Source organism: Tamandua tetradactyla, chromosome 17 (genome assembly GCF_023851605.1).
Source record: "Tamandua tetradactyla isolate mTamTet1 chromosome 17, mTamTet1.pri, whole genome shotgun sequence".
Taxonomy (NCBI): Eukaryota; Metazoa; Chordata; class Mammalia; order Pilosa; family Myrmecophagidae; genus Tamandua; species Tamandua tetradactyla.
Window position 1 is genome coordinate 62,584,252 of NC_135343.1, and position 18,480 is coordinate 62,602,731.

At 40.7% G+C, this 18,480-nt stretch overlaps 1 protein-coding gene across 1 annotated transcript in view; it reads left to right on the plus strand.

Moving 5' to 3' along the window:
* The first annotated feature begins 589 nt into the window (after positions 1–589).
* The window catches only part of RPIA (ribose 5-phosphate isomerase A), a 57,524-nt gene continuing 39,633 nt past the window's right edge, over positions 590–18,480 (plus strand). The window contains exons 1-3 of the mRNA XM_077134883.1: positions 590–877; positions 4,790–4,850; positions 6,322–6,377. Coding sequence (XP_076990998.1) covers positions 590–877; positions 4,790–4,850; positions 6,322–6,377 — 405 coding nt within the window. The remainder of the gene's footprint in view (positions 878–4,789; positions 4,851–6,321; positions 6,378–18,480) is intronic.

The following is an 18,480-nucleotide window of genomic DNA, read 5'->3' on the forward strand; positions in this document are numbered from 1 at the left end:
AGAGAGTTGTTAAATTCAGTTAGTTCTCGAGTCTCCAAGGACTGCAAGTCACACTTGTACTTATGGGCCAACTCCACCAGGGCGAAGCACGCCATGCAACGTCTACGGCAGGAGATTCGGAACATGTGGTCCTGCGCCTGCCGGGTCTGAGGACGGATTTCAGCCGGCGCTGGGGCCTAAGAGCGTCTCCAAATGAGCCACTGCCCTGAGGTCTCGACCACGACAGGTCTTCAGTGCTGGGAAAGCTAATGTGTCCGCTCCAACACGCCTGTCCGCACGGGCGCACAGATCAGAGAGATGCATCCAACAACAAACATATCTTCCCAGGAGAAAGGCAGGCACGACGCTCAGACCACAGCCATCAGGGTCGCACTGCCCGCCTCGGAAGCCGGCAACCGGCGAACTGCGCACCAGCCGCGGAGCACCGTGGGGCTGGTAGTTCCGGTGAGAGCGCGGCTACGGACCGCGGGGCCCCGAGAACTACATTTCCCGGGGAGCCCGGCGCGGCAGTGGGAGCGGGCTATGCGCATGGGCAGACACTGGGCGAGCCAGGGCGGGATCGCGGCGGAGGCGGGAGCTCGGCGTCGGGATGCAGCGCCCCGGGCCCTTCAGCACCCTCTACGGGCGGGTCTTGGCCCCGCTGCCCGGGCGGGCCGGGGGCGCGGCCTCGGGCGGAGGCGCGAGCAGCTGGGGCGCCCCGGGCTTCCACGTGCATCCACTGGGACGCGCGGACTCCCGGCCTCACGGCGGCGCGGGCAGTCCGGGTGCTCGTGGCAGGGGCGGTGGTGGTCGCGTCTTCTCTGCCCCTTCCACGATGTCCAAAGCCGAGGAGGCCAAAAGGCTGGCGGGTCGCGCGGCTGTGGAGAACCACGTGAGGGTGAGCCGCGCGGGGCGCCTGCTCCCAGCTCGGTGGGCTCGTCGTGCGCTCCCTGGGCACGGCCGTTGCACGTGCGCGGGGAGGGGGCGTGCGGTGTCTTCCCCAGCTCTTAGATGTATCGTGGGTTGGGGGCGAGCTCCCCAGAAGTTGAGCTCGCTGAAGGCTCCGTGTTCAGGCCGGCCAACAGTTTGTGAAGTGGAACCTGGTGGTGTCGGGTCTCTGGGACGCGGGCTAGAAGGGACTGGCCGCCTGGGTCAGCAAAGGAAAATGGTCGTATTCTGGGGCTGCCGGCAAGCCTGCGGACGGCTGGCTCGCGAGTCTTTGAAGTTCTTCTTAGTCGATTCCCCGCGTGGCACGTGCCGGCCGGCAGAACCAAGGCTGGAGACCCGGCGCTCGGGCGCTCGAACCTCCCTCCTTGACCCGGCGGGCCCGTGAGGTCTGGCGGGTGCTCTCCCTCAGAGTGAGGTTGTTAGGTGTGAGATCCAGGTGCTGTTAGTGGCGTCTTTCAGCCCGGGTGGATTTATCACCAATTAAGTTAATTATAGTACTTTGCAGCCAAATGGAGTACCTGTGCCCTGTAGTGGCGTTTTTCCTGGCCGTTTTGGCTTTCTCTCACCCCCTGTTTTACTTAGAAAGTGGTACTGGGTTCCCTTGTCTCCCGTAATGATAGTTCTTTACATTTGTCAGCGCTTTGCTGTGTAAAGTGGTTTAGTATTGGGTAAAGCTTGAGCGTTGAAATAGCTTAAGCGGAAAGAACCAGTGTGGTAACCTGTGGAGTGGCCGAAGGTCCCGGAGACCTCAAACGGAGTGACTCCCGTACCTTCGCCTTTCTGGTGTAGCTTATGGCATTCCTGGTTAGTGAGAGGATTTTTTAGGAGAATTCACAGAGATAATGTAATATTTATAATCTGGCCCTCTGTTTGGCTTCATGGCCTCGGATAATAAACTGAAATTTCAGAAGGTTTTGGATACCTTGAATTGGTAGTAGACAGATAAATGAAATCTCTTGGAAGAGAAGCCCTAAGTCTTAAGCTTTCCAGATAACCTGTTTATATTAATATTTGGTGGCATATGCTTCCAGGATCATTGTTTTATAGCTATGTGTTTGGTTAAATGAAAAAACTGCAAGCTGCCTCCTCAGACTAGAACCAGGAAACACTTGCATCTCACCCCACCCCAGTTGTACCCAGTTTCCCTGCCAGCTTCTTTCCTGAGGTACCAAGATCAGCTGAGTTTTGTATGTTCTGCTCTTAATCCTTAGAGTTGTAAAATAGGCTAATCAAAGACAAAGGCCCACACCCCTTAGATTCAGGGTGGAGCCTCCAGCAGTTCCTTGAACACATACCCTGTAAGCTCTTGCTCACTTCAGGGTCTTAAATGTTTCCAGACTGTGTTGCAGTCATCTCCAAGATAAGGATAGTAGATCTCTAGGTTTTAAGGGGTTGTCGTGAGGTGTAATTTGTATCAATATTTATAAAACTTCCTGGTAACTGCCTGCTTTTGGTTTCTACTAATTTTGCCTTAGATTAGCAGGAGGTTGTTCCCTGGATGTTGCCTCCGAACTAAACTTCCTGACGGTTGGTTCCTGACCTTGTCTTTCTGTTTGTGATCAGATTGAGCTGTACTTGCTAGTGGTCTGCCTCTTGTCTGCTAATCGGTGTCTTCCTCCTTTCTTATATGGCTCTGCCTTTGTGAGAGGCCTTTCTTTCCCTTTCTACTCAGGAAGTGCTCTGCCCCTGTCATACAGCCTCCCTATATGAGTCTGTAGCTCATGTCCCTAATATGCCTTCCTTCCATGTTCTCTGGGGTGGGCTCTTGCAAAATGGGATCCCCTTGGTCTCGTCTGGGTAGGTGCTGGTGTGCCTGAGTGTATTGAGGTTTACTTCTGTCAACCAAGAAATAACAAACTAAACTTCAAGGCAATAAAGGCATTCATTTGGGGTCTTAGAATTGCAGTTCGGCACAGATTCACGTAGCAACCGAATCCTGGCCCACCTTGGCATTTCCAGGCAAGGGCTTTCACATGGAAAGATTATGCAGGTTGTTTATGGTCAGTGGATATTTGGGGGTACTCCAGCTATCTTTCAGATTAAATAGTTAACTGAATGTAGTGGAGAGGCTGGAGGGAATTGCCTGAAAATGTAGTGCTGTGTTCCAGTAGCCATGCTTCTTGATGATGATTGAACAATGATACAGCTTTCACAATGAGACTCTGTGAATGTGAAAACCTTATGTCCGATGCTCCTTTTAGCTACTATATCAACAGAAGAGTAGAACATATGGAATAAAAAGAAATAATAGGGGGAACAAATGTTAAAATAAATTCAGTTTGCAATAGTGGTAAATGAAAGCGAGGGGTAAGGGGTATGGTACGTATAGTTTTTTTCTCTATTATCATTTTATTTCTTTTTCTGTTGTCTTTTTATTTCTTTTTCCAAATTGATGCAGATGTACTAAGAAATGATGAATATGCAACTGTGTGATGATATTAAGAATTACTGATTGTATATGTAGAATGGAATGATATTTAAATGTTTTGTTTGTTAATTTTTTTTTAATTAATAAAAAAAGTTAAAAAAATAGTTAACTGAATTCTTTATCTTGTGGTTTGTTTATGGTGTTTGGATATCCTTAGGGTTTTCAGGAACATTGTTGCTGGAGGCCTTGCATGCCCTGATATCTGCTTAAGAGTAACCTCCAGAATGACCTCCCAACATCATTTGAAATCTCTTAGACATAAACACTCTATTTTGTTTTTATTTCTGTTACCAGACAAAGGCAGTGGATTCTTTTGACCATCCTCAAATGACCGATTCCTGAGACACGGGTTTCAAAGAGAGAAAGCGTTTATTACTAGTTGCATAGCAGGAGATCAGGTTGCCTAGTGACCTAAAATCTGTCTCTTGAAGTTTAGGGGCTTCAAGATTTTTTATAGATTCTTCAAGGTTGTATGAGGTCATACAATTTCAAATAGCTGGTTCTAAACAGAAAAGGAGGAGTTGAGCAGATGCAATTTGAAAATGTAAAAGGCTGAAACTATTTAATGGCAAATTTAAATTCATTAGCATTAGGGTCTTATCCCTACAAGTTATTTTAAGAAAATGACCTGATAAAGAGAGTGACCGCTCTTACAATCATGAAGGCACAAGATAAGGGCTTTTGCAATCATTATTAGATATCAGGGCAGCTGAATTACAGTTCAGGGATTTGGGACATTTCCCTCTGTTTATATTAATATTCCAGAAAGTAAAAAAGAATATTGATAAAATGATTTAGGAAATATAATCATCCCTCAAAACCTAACTTCTTGGTTACAATTCTTTTAACACTTTAGACTCTCCCAACTGCCCTGCTGGCTTTGAGGGCCCCCTGGGTGGGGGCCCTGATGTCCCTGAGGTTCCCTGCAAGGCCACCAATGAACATAAAGGTGCAGGTGGTCATTCGCCTGCCTTCTCGTGGAAACTTGAAACCCCAGTTTTCTGTTGTTAGTGTGCAACAGGCTCTGCGTTTTCCTTTCTCTTTTGATTCCCTGCCTGGAATTAGCCAGAACCTTTCCGTGTTTGTCTGCAGGCCATGTCTGTGAGGCGCATATACCTTGTGTGCTGTGTGATGTGAGTGGTTAAGCCGATGATTTTGTCTGGTGTGAAGCAGGGAGGAAGTGGTGATGTTGGCAGTGTCGGAGATGGAGAGGATGGCTCTACTGTTACATTGCCCACTGGTTATCAGGATAAAGTGCAGTGTTGAATCTCAACACTTAAGTTTCTGTAAAATAGTTGTAGTACCTTCCTTGTCCGTTAATGATGAATTGCTGTCCGTCAACTAATTTTCATAGATCTAGGAAATAGGCTGAAGAGGAAGTAAAATTTGATATTAATAATAATTAAAATGTTGTTTTCTCCTCTTTTTTGGCAGGATAACCAAGTCCTGGGAATTGGAAGTGGTTCTACAATTGTCCATGCTGTACAACGAATAGGTGTGTTCCTGTTCTGTCTCCTGAATGCTTGTGTGGAGTGATGGGGAGCTGGGAGCTAGGAAAGGTTGGGGAGGTTGGGGACATAGGTTTAGTACCTGCCCTCCTTGGTTCAGGCAGTGCAGAGTGAGGTCAGTTGAGTGTTTCTGTTCTCTTCTGGAGAGAGGCTTTCCTGGGCCTCTTCAACCAAATTTCAGGGCTGCCCTTGGCCTTGTGGACTCTGCTCACCTGGAGGGGAGAGCTGATTTAGGGTAAGATTTTAACAGAATTCTAATCATCTTTGTGTCACACTGCTATCAGTGGTTCTTTGGGGTCCCAGGGATCCTGAGCTTGCCCACTGAAGTTTGCACGTTCTTCAGGCAATCTCAGCTGACAAATTGAGGACAGATTTGGCGTTTGCCCTGTCCATGACCCTGGGGTGGATATGAGTCTCCTGTTGGTGGCTGGTTCTTTCAGTGCTGACTTCATTCTGATTGGGGCAACTGTGCTTATGAAAGGCTCAGGGATTGTCAGCTTCTGTGGCAGCTCAACTGGTTTTACTGCTCTGCTTTTGTTTGTAAGAACAGAGACCACAGGAAAGCCTGACCTGAATCGTGACCTCTGCTTCTAGCTACCAAGTGGACAGTTCCCTGAACACTTGGTCCTTCAGGAGCGTTTGAGGTGCTGGTGTGATGTCTTCTGGAATCTTCTTATTGGCCAAGAAGGAGCTTTAGTGTTGTATGTCTTTTGACTTTAGTATGCAGAGGCTTTTAGATCATAGGAATTACTGTGAATTTCATAATAGTGGTATCTAAACCTAACCAAAATACACCTCAACAAAAGATAGTTAATAGGGTAGTTTTGAACTTTTTTAAATGACGCTTTCCTGCATGGAACAAATTAATAAAGAGTAAATAAACCTCCTTTAATTACTGTTCTGGGGCCTACAAATGATTATATATTTTTTCACTAACACGGAAGTAAAGCTTTAGTTCCTTGAAAAGGGAAGTAAAGCTTTAGTTCCTTGAAAAGGCCATAGAGGGTACTAGTTAAGATTGATGTTAGATTGCTTGGCATCATAGCCCAGCTCTGCAGACTTACTAGCTGCATAATTAGCAAGTTACTTCACTTTCCCAGTCTTCAGTTTTCTCATCTGTTAAATAGGAACAGTAATCATAACTTACCTTTTGGGTTGTTAGGCTTAAAAGAGTTTGTATGTACAAAGTTCTTAGAATACTGCTTGGACATAATAGTAGCAAACATTATGGTGCACTTTGTGTGGTTAATATTAACCTCCACAGGCATTGTAGAGTTCCTGTCTTGGGCCTGAAGGGCAGTCACCAGCTTTTCACCATGGGTGGGGACACAGAATGAAAGGCAGCTGTCAGTGGGAGACAGACGTTTTCCTCACAGTTGGATTTGAACAGACCTAATGTGATAATAAAAATAAAGTGAAAAGAATGAAAACCCACCAAAACGGCTCCTGTCTCCACAGCTGAAAGAGTCAAGCAAGAGAATCTGAACCTCGTCTGTATTCCCACTTCCTTCCAGGTATGTCCTGCTTTCCGTTCTGCATCGTGGCACAACTGATGCTGAATCTTCTGGTTCCCTGAGGATGTGGACATGGGGCTTTGCATGGTGTACCAGGGTTGTTCTAGATGAGAGAGTCAGAAACAGGAGATTTTATTGACCAGAGTTTGCTCATTGTAAATTTGGTTTTAGATTCATTAGTTTATTTACTCAGTGAACTTTTTTAGTGGCCTTGCATTATTTAGAAGTGACCATGTGGAGTATTTAGAAGTGATCATGTGGTATCTTTCTTCAGGAATACTGTCCTCATTTATAGATGAAAAAACAGGCTAAAAAATTAAATGTTGTTAGTAATGCAATTATAGTATATCAATTCCATGTCTAAAGCTCTTTTGCTGTAAGAGTAGAGACTGATGGGGGAGTGCAGCAGAGCTGGTTAAATAGAGGGAAAAATAAGGGAAGAGTGGACTTAAGGAAGTGGAAGGAATTGAGTCATTCCACCTTTCCTCCCTGGCCATTGTGGGGAAAGATATGTGTACAGTCTCATTGGATTGGTCAAGATGATAATATGAACTGGGAGAGCAGGTTAAACTTGAAGGTATTGCTGCTCCTTGGACTCCGTGGACTTAGTTTTATACAGCCAAGACATCTTCAGAATCCTTCCTAGTCCTGAAGGCTGGAGGAGCTGAGCACTGGCCTGCCACCAAGTCTGGTGAATGGACAAAAGCCATGTGTAGAAATCTAGCCCTTTAGAGTAGGGAGTGGAAGCAGGGGTTCCAGGTAGACTGGACAGGGTTAGGATAGTATATACTGTTAGGGCTCCTTGTGTTAATCCTCTTGGGGACTCTGAGCCAGATGGGTGGGCACCCAGGGGTCGAAGCTACCATAGTTCCTCCTTTGTACAGTAGAAAATGAGCAGTCTTTGCACTGCCTTTTTTGCAGTTGTAATCCTGGTGTCCTGAGGAGACTAAAGTCAGAATGACTTGTGGTGAATTTACTTTGTCCAGCATTTTTATTTGTTATTTAATGTGGTGAATTTTCTTTGCCTTTTGGAAATTGTCTTTTGATTTTCTTAATTTTTTACTTTAAAAATTTTTTTCTTAAATTTTTTATCTTTTAAAGCAGTTTTATTGAGCTAAATTCACATACTGTGAAATCCATCTAATATGTACATTCAGTGTCTTCTAGTATATAAACAGTTGTGCATTCATCATCACAATCAATTCTAGAACATTTTCAATCTGAAGAGGGTTCATTATGTTATCAAGTCCCATATTTCATCCTTTGGCTTTCCTTATAGTAACATACTCAACCCTGAACAACCCCTTTCAACCAGTCACACCCACATATCATTGTTTTAGTTACACTTGCTATATAATGTGCTACCGTAATTTCCATACATTTCCAAACATTTACAATTCAACCATATTACATGTTCTGGACAAATTAAGCATCAGTTTCCCATTTTCTGCCCTCATTCTATCTTCTGGTGACCTACATTCTAGACACAACACCATCATGAGTTTGTAAGTCATATTTAGTTCATGTTAGTGAGGTCATACAATATATGTCCTTTTGTGTCTGGACATTTCGCACAACATAATATCCTCAAGGTCCATCTATGTAGTCACATGCGTCATGACTTCATTTCTTCTTATGCTGCATAATTTTCCATTGTTTGTATTTACCATATTTTGTTTATCCATTCATTGGTTGATGGATACCTGGTTTCCATCTTTTGATAATTGTGAATAGTGCCACTATGAACATTGGTGTGCAAATGTCTGTTCATGTCCCTGCATTCAGTTCTTCTGGGTATACACCTAGCAAGGCAAATGTCAAATGCCTTTTCTATGTTAATTGAGATGATCACATGATTCTTCGATTGTTAATATGATGTATTGTCATTAGTTGGTTTTCTTGGGTTGAACCACCCCAACATACCTGGAATAAAACCCATTTGATTGTGGTGTATAGTAATTTTAATGTACTGTTGGATTTGATTTGAGAGTATTTTGTGGAGGATTTTTGGATTGTGAATGCGTTAGTGAGATTGGGCTGTAGTTTACCTTTCTTGCAGTGTCTTTATCTGGCTTTGGTGTTAGGTTGATGTTGGTTTCATAGAATTTGTTAGATAGTGTTTCCCCTTCAATTTTTTGGAAGAATTTAAGTAGGAATCGTATTAATTCTTGGAGTGAATGGTGGAAATCCCCTATGAAGCCATCTGGTATTGAGCTTTGCTTTGTTGGGATGTTTTGTTGACTGTTTCAGTCTCTTTACTTGTGACTGGTTTATTGAGCTCTTCTGTTTCTTCTGGAGCCAGTGTGGGGTGTGTCTAGAAAATTATTCATTTCATCTAAGTTGTCTAGTTTGTTGCCATACAGATGTTCATAGTATCCTCTTACCCCTTTTATTTCTGTGGGGTCAGTAGTAATACCTCCCCTTTCATTTCTGATTTTATTTATTTGGGTCTTCTCTTATTTTTTTGTCAGTCTACCTAAGGTCTTGCTGCTTTTGTTGATCTTCTCAAAGAACCAGTTTTGATTTTGTTGATTCTCTTTTTTATTGTTACTGTTTCTTCAATTTCATCTCTAATCTTTGTTATTTGTTCCTTTCTGCAGCTTTGACATTAGTTTGCTCTTCTTTTTCTAATTCCTCCAGGTGAGCAGTCAGGGCTCTGATTTTAGCTCTTCTTTAATGTAGGCATTTAGGGCTAAAATTTCTCTCTCAGCATTGCCTTTTCTGCATCCCATAAGTTTTGAAATGTTATATTGTAGTTTTCATTCATCTTGAGATATTTACTGATTTCTCTTGCAGTTTCTTCTTTGACCCACTGATTGTTTAAGGGTATGTTGTTGAACTTCCATAGTTTTATGCATTTTTCAATCCTCTACCTGTTGTTGATTCCCAGCTTCATTCATTATGATCAGAGAAAGTGTCTTGTTTAGTTCCAATCTTTCTAAATTTATTGAGACTTGTTTTGTGACCCATGCAGTCTGTCCTGGAGAATAATCCATGGGCACTTGAAAAGGATGCATATTCTGCTCTTTTGGGGTGCATTGTTCTGTGTATGTGTGTTAGATCTAGTTCATTTATCAGATTATTCAGGTTCTCTAATTCCTTATTGATCCTCTGTCTAGATGTTCTATCTATTGGTGTGAGTGGTCTGTTGAAGTCTCCAATTATTACTGTAGAAACATCTGTTTCTCCCTTCAGTTTTATCAGTGTTTGCCTCATGTATTTAGGGGCACCCTGATTAGATGCATATATATTTATAATTGTTATTTCTTCTTGGTGTGTTGCCCCTTTTAATATTTAATGTCCTTCTTTGTCTCTTTTAACAGCTTTGCATTTAAAGTCTATTTTTTTCTAATACTCGTATTGCTTCCTTAGGTTTTTTTTGGATACTCTTTACATGGAGAATCTTTTTGTAGCCTTTCAGTTTCATTCTATGTGTACCCTTAGGTCTGAGGTGAGTCTCTTGTAGATAGCATATAGATGGATCATATTTCTTTATCCATTCTGCCAGTCTCTGTCTTTTGATAGGGGAGTTTAATCCATTGACAGTCAATGTTATTACTATAAAAGCAGTGCCCAGGTGATGGTGCCTAGTTCTGTTGCTGTGGGCTTGAATCATTAGCATGTGAAATTCATCTGTGGCTGATTAACATCTGCAGTCAGCTGAGGGGAGTGCCTTCTGCGATGAATGATGTTGAACTTAATTAGCTGGAGGCTTAAAAGAGAGCTCAGCGCAGCACAGCCCTGCATACCTCATCTCAGCACTTGCAGCTCTGCCCAGACATTTGGAAATTCAGAAAGGAATCATCCAGGAAAAGCTGTTGGAACCCAAAAGGTGAGAGAGAAGGCCCTCGGACATTGCCCTGTGCCTTCCCATTTAAGAGAAAACCTCAGATGAAAGTTAACTGTCTTTCCTCTGAAGAATGACATTTTTAACTAAATAAATCCCCTTTTGTTAAAAGCCAGTCCATCTCTGGTTTGTTGCATTCTGGCAGCTGTGGCAGACTAAAACATATGTCATATTTATTTTTATCCCTTTTTGTACCCTTTTAGTTTCCTTTACTGATACTCTTCAGTTCTAGACTCTTCTCCAAGCCTTTCTCTCCTGACTTCCTTTCTTTTTTTTTTTTTTTTAACAGCACTGGCATTTTTATTTACCCATATATATGGTTACCTTTATCAGAGGTCTTTATTTCCTTATGCCATTTTGATCTACTGTCCCTTTCTTTTCAGTCTGAAGAACTCCCTTTAGCACTGCTTGTATGGCAGGTCTAGTGGTGAGGTGATGACTCCCTCAGCCTTTGCTTTGGGAATGTCTTAATCTTCCCCTCATCTTTGAAAGACTATCTCGCTGGTTATAAAATTCTTGGTTGACAATTGTTTCCTTTCAGTACTTTTAAGTATTTCATCCCATTCCCTTCTTGCCTCCAGTTTCTGATGAGAAACTGGCTCTTAATTTTACTGTGACTCCCTTATAGGTAGCTTGCTGATTTTCTCTGGCAGCTTTCAGGACTCTCTTTTTGTCCTGGGTATGGTTCTCTTGCTTTATTTGCAAGAGATTGTTTGGGCTTCTCTTGCACATCTTGGGATGTGCATATTCATGTCTTTCACTAAATTTGGGAAATTTTACACCATTATTTCTTTGACTACTTCTTCTGCCCCTTTCTCCTTATAGGAGTCTCGTGTATGTCAGTATGCCTGATGGTGTCCCATAGGTCTCTTAGGCTCTGTTCACTTTTTAAAACTCTTTTTTTTCTTTCCACCCCTCAGCCTTAACAGTTTCATTTATCATGTCTTCAAGCTCTCCGATTCTTTCTTCTGCTAGCTCCAATCTTCTGTTGAAATCTCCTAGGGAATTTTTCATCCCAGTTCTTATGGTCTACAACCCCAGTATTTCTCTTTGGTTACTTTTTATAACTCCAATCTCCTTATTGAGATACTTATATTGCTTTTTGTTTTCCTGATACTCTTTAGTTCTTTCTCTGTGTTTTCCTTTATCTCTTTGAGCATATTGAGGATCGTTATTTAAAAATCTTTGTCTAGTTTGCCCAAAGTCTGGTCCATTTCATTGATGGTCTTTGAATTTTTATTTTTGGAGGGCCATAATTTCCTGTTTCTTTTATAATCTTTTGTTGCACCCTGTACATTTTAATATTTTCAAGCATTAACTTTGGGATATATTCCCTGACCTGTTGTTCCTTGAATTTGTGTCCAGCTAGTGATATGACAAAGATTCAAGTGTCAGAAGCTAATAAACAAAACCAAGGCAAAAAGCACCCTTCACAGTCTTTGCAAATTGGCTCTGCTTTGGCTGGTGGTTTCCTTTAGAGTTTAGACCTCCTATCAAGATCACCGTGAGTCAAATGTGGAGTATCTTCTCCATCTTATCTAAGCCTACTTCCTGTCCTGGATTTGTATTTGTATGTGACTTTAGGAATTTCCCCATTACAGGAATTGGAATGTTCCTTTATTCTTTAGGTTCTCTTATTCTAAAGAATAAGAATATATCCTTATTCTTTCTTCCTCTCCTTGGTACTCTATTGTATGAGAATGTAGGCAATCTTTGCCCCAGATTGCTTTAAATTGTGTATTACACTGCTTTAGCTGCTGGCAATTTGCTTCTGCTTGCAAGGCAAGTTCTAGGAAGTCGAGCTTGAGATAAATTTCCTATTTCAGACTTCTAGTCAATAGAATGACTCGGACATGGAGCCACCCCAGTATGCGCATAGCAGTTACTCTTCTTCCTCTAGTGCAGGCTGTTTCCACACTGTACTGGGGAGGATATGAGGTTAGAAACGGCCATAAGCTTTGCCTACTGTTTATAAAGTTGCATTTTATTAATTTGGCACTTGCTTAATTCAACCCTTTAATTGTTTTGCCAGGTTTTTTGCTAGTTGTTCAAAGATTCTGTGGGGGAATGGGATGTCTTACATCACCATCTTGGTTGCTTTTAGCTCTGTGGAGCCAGGGAGAAAAAGGTTGGAGTACAAGTCCTCCTCCAAGGATGGGGTCCATGGTAAATTGCCTCTAATGTGAGTTGGAGTCCTTGGAATGTTAGTTGTAGTGTAGAAGTAAGGTGGACAAGAAGCAATTCAGGCCTTACAGACTGCATCTTAGCTTTGAATCATCTGGATAGAGAAAAATTCTAAGCCTCCAATTTAAATAAAGTAGTTCTGAATGATTAGCACCTCCAGGTACCAGACATGCTGGACCCTTCCATGCAACTCAGTGGTTGTCTCTTAATTTTTTCCCCTCTTGTAGGGCCAACAGAGCCTGGCCTTGCCAGTTCAAGTCCACACCGCGAGAGAATATAGTACATATTTCTCTTACCAGAAGGCTGAAGGGCCGCTTCCTTATCAACAGTTCTGTGCTCTTCTGAAGCTTCTGGATCTCCTTCAGAATCCGATGTCTCCGCACACCACGCGGATGGGAGGAAGTGCCTGAGGGGGTGGCCCGCCGCGGGGTGCCGGGGGTCGCACTCTCCCGGCGCCTCCGGGGGGTTTCCCGCTTGCGGCTCCGGCGGTGCAGACCCATGGCGGAGGGGCCCCGGCGCCCGCCCCCGCGCCTGGCGTCCGGGCCCCTGCTCGCTCTCGGACTTCTGGGGCGAAGGGAGAGTTTCTGGGGGAGGCCCGGAGAGCAGCCCGGCCGAGCGCCCTGGAAGAACCCGCAGTGAAGGAAAGGTAGCGCAGTGGTCGCGTTCCAACAGCCAGCACCGCGCGCGTCGTTTCCTGACTTCCTTTCAACCTGCAGGACTCCCTTTAGTATTTCTTGTGGGGCAGGTCTCTGGTGGACACACTCTCAGCTTCTGCTTAGCTGTGAATATCTTATACTCTCCTTCATTTTTTTTTTTAATATTCAATTTCAGCCACCAAATATGAATTTATTAAACAGTTCAAAAACGAGTAAAGCTTGATTTTTGAAACAGACCTAACAATATAAGTGCCCTCCATTTCTCCACTCCAAAATATAAAAAGGAAACAAAACAGAAAGACCCCATGCCACGTTTATGTATTGATATAAGCCATTAACGTCGTAAACAAAGCTAAGTCAAAGTTAACGATATTATTACACTATTTTTCACTAAAACTGAGTCAGATGGGCCCATATTTAGATAGCCAAAATAAATTATGGATAATGAAAATGTACAATTTCTATGAGTTTCTGTTACATTTGTTGTCAGTTATATCATAGCTGACTATGACAATACTGAGACTAGAATCTACTATCTAAAACAATTTCATATTCCATTTTTTATTATCAGGGTCTGTCACAAAGGCCTGAGAGGTGTGGAACAAGCCTACAGTAGCAGAGCTCCACATAGTGTTATTTTCTACCATTCTTGCATATTTATACTACAACTTTAATATGTTGTCCAATTTGATTTTATATTCTGTAATATCAACTTGGGCTATAGTGAACTCTTTTGAACCTGTAATACCATTAAACAGGCTGAATTGGTATTCTTCAGAGATGCCAAGTTAGGCATGTTATCAGGACACCGGGTACACAGTACTTGATAAATAGAGTAACTTTAAGTTTAAAATTTGACTTTATGAAATGTTATTTTTTTAAAATTTTTTTGGCCTCTAAGAACGGAAAATTAGTAAGTTGCTAGTTTAAAGTTCTAAGGCCGAGAAAATGTCCCAATTAAAAGGCTATAAAAACGTCCAAATTAAGGCACCAAGCAGATGGTTACCTTCACTCACGGAAGGCTGATGGGTTCAACATTTTTCTCTCAACCAGCAAGGCATGTAGTGAACATGGCAACAGTCTGTTAGACCTCCCTCCCGGCTTCTTATTTCATGAAGCTCCTCTGGGGGCATTTTCCTTCATCTCCAAAGGTCGCTGGCTGTTCTTCCAAGGTTCTCTTGGCCTCATGGCTCTGCTTGGCTCTGCTGTGGCTTTCTCTTGGCTCTAAAAAGGGACTCTTTCCAAAAATGTTTCCTCTTTTAAAGGATTAATGGGTGGAGTCACAACCCCATGGAAGCTATCTGATCTAATGCTACTTCCCACAATTGGGTGGGTCACATTTCCATGGGAATGATGAAATGTTATTATTTTTTTTTATTAATTAACGGAAAAAAAGAAAAAAAAAGAAATTAACCCAACATTTAGAAATCATACCATTCTACATATGCAATCAGTAATTTTTAACATCATCACATAGATGCATGATCATCGTTTCTTAGTACATTTGCATCGGTTTAGAAGAACTAGCAACACAACAGAAAAAGATATAGAATGTTAATATAGAGAAAAAAAATAAAAGTAATAACAATGGTAAAAAAAAAAAGACAACCAGACAGACAAAAACAAAAAAAACAAAAAAACAAAAACAAACAAACAAAAAACAAAAACCTATAGCTCAGATGCAGCTTCATTCAGTGTTTTAACATGATTACTTTACAATTAGGTATTATTGTGCTGTCCATTTTTGAGTTTTTGTATCTAGTCCTGTTGCACAGTCTGTATCCCTTCAGCTCCAGTTACCCATTGTCTTACCCTGTTTCTAACTCCTGCTGGACTCTGTTACCAATGACATATTCCAAGTTTATTCTCGAATGTTGGTTCATATCAGTGGGACCATACAGTATTTGTCCTTTAGTTTTTGGCTAGACTCACTCAGCATAATGTTCTCTAGGTCCATCCATGTTATTACATGCTTCATAAGTTTATCCTGCCTTAAAGCTGCATAATATTCCATCGTATGTATATACCACAGTTTGTTTAGCCACTCGTCTGTTGATGGACATTTTGGCTGTTTCCATCTCTTTGTAATTGTAAATAACGCTGCTATAAACATTGGTGTGCAAATGTCCGTTTGTGTCTTTGCCCTTAAGTCTTTTGAGTAGATTCCCAGCAATGGTATTGCTGGGTCGTATGGCAATTCTATATTCAGCTTTTTGAGGAACCGCCAAACTGCCTTCCACAGTGGTTGCACCATTTGACATTCCCACCAACAGTGGATAAGTGTGCCTCTTTCTCCACATCCTCTCCAGCACTTGTCATTTTCTGTTTTGTTGATAATGGCCATTCTGGTGGGTGTGAGATGATATCTCATTGTGGTTTTGATTTGCATTTCTCTAATGGCCAGGGATATTGAGCATCTCTTCTTGTGCCTTTTGGCCATTTGTATTTCCTCTTCTGAGAGGTGTCTGTTCAAGTCTTTTTCCCATTTTGTAATTGGGTTGGCTGTCTTTTTGTTGTTGAGTTGAACAATCTCTTTATAAATTCTGAATACTAGACCTTTATCTGATATGTCATTTCCAAATATTGTCTCCCATTGTGTAGGCTGTCTTTCTACTTTATTTTTTTTATTTATTTATTTATTTTTAACCTTTGTTCTCCCGATTATTTGCTTATTTTTTTTTTATTAATTAAAAAAAGAATTAACAAAACAATTAGAAATCATTCCAATCTACATGTACAATCAGTAATTCTTAATAACATCACATAGTTGCATATTCATCATTTCTTAGTACATTTGCATCAATTTAGAAAAAGAAATAAAAAGACAACAGAATAAGAATTAAAACAATAATAGAAAGAAAAAAAAACAAAAAAAACAAAAACAAAAAACCTATACCTCACATGCAGCTTCATTCAGTGTTTTAACATAATTGCATTACAATTGGGTAGTATTGTGCTGTCCATTTCTGAGTTTTTATATCCAGTCCCGTTGTACAGTCTGTATCCCTTCATCTCCAATTATCCCTTCTCTTTTTTTTTTTTTTAATTAACAGAAAAAAAAGAAATTAACCCAACATTTAGAGATCATACCATTCTACACATGCAATCATTAATTCTTAACATCATCACATAGATGCATGATCATCATTTCTTAGTACATTTGCATTGGTTTAGAAGAACTAGCAACATAACCGAAAAAGATATAGAATGTTAATATAGAGAAAAAAATAAAAGTAATAATAGTAAAATCAAAACAAAACAAAACAAAAACCTATAGCTCAGATGCAGCTTCATTCAGTGTTTTAACATGATTACTTTACAATTAGGTATTATTGTGCTGTCCATTTTTGAGTTTTTGTATCTAGTCCTGTTGCACAGTCTGTATCCCTTCAGCTTCAATTACCCATTGTCTTACCCTGTTTCTAACTCCTGCTGAACTCTGTTACCAATGACATATTTCAAGTTTATTCTCGAATGTCCGTTCACATCAGTGGGACCATACAGTATTTGTCCTTTAGTTTTTGGCTGGATTCACTCAGCATAATATTCTCTAGGTCCATCCATGTTATTACATGGTTCATAAGTTTATCTTGTCTTAAAGCTGCATAATATTCCATCGTATGTATATACCACAGTTTGTTTAGCCACTCTTCTGTTGATGGAGATTTTGGCTGTTTCCATCTCTTTGCAATTGTAAATAATGCTGCTATAAACATTGGTGTGCAAATGTCCGTTTGTGTCTTTGCCCTTAAGTCCTTTGAGTAGATACCTAGCAATGGTATTGCTGGGTCGTATGGCAATTCTATATTCAGCTTTTTGAGGAACCGCCAAACTGCCTTCCACAGTGGTTGCACCCTTTGACATTCCCACCAACAGTGGATAAGTGTGCCTCTTTCTCCACATCCTCTCCAGCACTTGTCATTTTCTGTTTTGTTGATAATGGCCATTCTGGTGGGTGTGAGATGATATCTCATTGTGGTTTTGATTTGCATTTCTCTAATGGCCAGGGATATTGAGCATCTCTTCTTGTGCCTTTTGGCCATTTGTATTTCCTCTTCTGAGAGGTGTCTGTTCAAGTCTTTTTCCCATTTTGTAATTGGGTTGGCTGTCTTTTTGTTGTTGAGTTGAACAATCTCTTTATAAATTCTGAATACTAGACCTTTATCTGATATGTCATTTCCAAATATTGTCTCCCATTGTGTAGGCTGTCTTTCTACTTTATTTTTTTTATTTATTTATTTATTTTTAACCTTTGTTCTCCCGATTATTTGCTTATTTTTTTTTTATTAATTAAAAAAAGAATTAACAAAACAATTAGAAATCATTCCAATCTACATGTACAATCAGTAATTCTTAATAACATCACATAGTTGCATATTCATCATTTCTTAGTACATTTGCATCAATTTAGAAAAAGAAATAAAAAGACAACAGAATAAGAATTAAAACAATAATAGAAAGAAAAAAAAACAAAAAAAACAAAAACAAAAAACCTATACCTCACATGCAGCTTCATTCAGTGTTTTAACATAATTGCATTACAATTGGGTAGTATTGTGCTGTCCATTTCTGAGTTTTTATATCCAGTCCCGTTGTACAGTCTGTATCCCTTCATCTCCAATTATCCCTTCTCTTTTTTTTTTTTTTAATTAACAGAAAAAAAAGAAATTAACCCAACATTTAGAGATCATACCATTCTACACATGCAATCATTAATTCTTAACATCATCACATAGATGCATGATCATCATTTCTTAGTACATTTGCATTGGTTTAGAAGAACTAGCAACATAACCGAAAAAGATATAGAATGTTAATATAGAGAAAAAAATAAAAGTAATAATAGTAAAATCAAAACAAAACAAAACAAAAACCTATAGCTCAGATGCAGCTTCATTCAGTGTTTTAACATGATTACTTTACAATTAGGTATTATTGTGCTGTCCATTTTTGAGTTTTTGTATCTAGTCCTGTTGCACAGTCTGTATCCCTTCAGCTTCAATTACCCATTGTCTTACCCTGTTTCTAACTCCTGCTGAACTCTGTTACCAATGACATATTTCAAGTTTATTCTCGAATGTCCGTTCACATCAGTGGGACCATACAGTATTTGTCCTTTAGTTTTTGGCTGGATTCACTCAGCATAATATTCTCTAGGTCCATCCATGTTATTACATGGTTCATAAGTTTATCTTGTCTTAAAGCTGCATAATATTCCATCGTATGTATATACCACAGTTTGTTTAGCCACTCTTCTGTTGATGGAGATTTTGGCTGTTTCCATCTCTTTGCAATTGTAAATAATGCTGCTATAAACATTGGTGTGCAAATGTCCGTTTGTGTCTTTGCCCTTAAGTCCTTTGAGTAGATACCTAGCAATGGTATTGCTGGGTCGTATGGCAATTCTATATTCAGC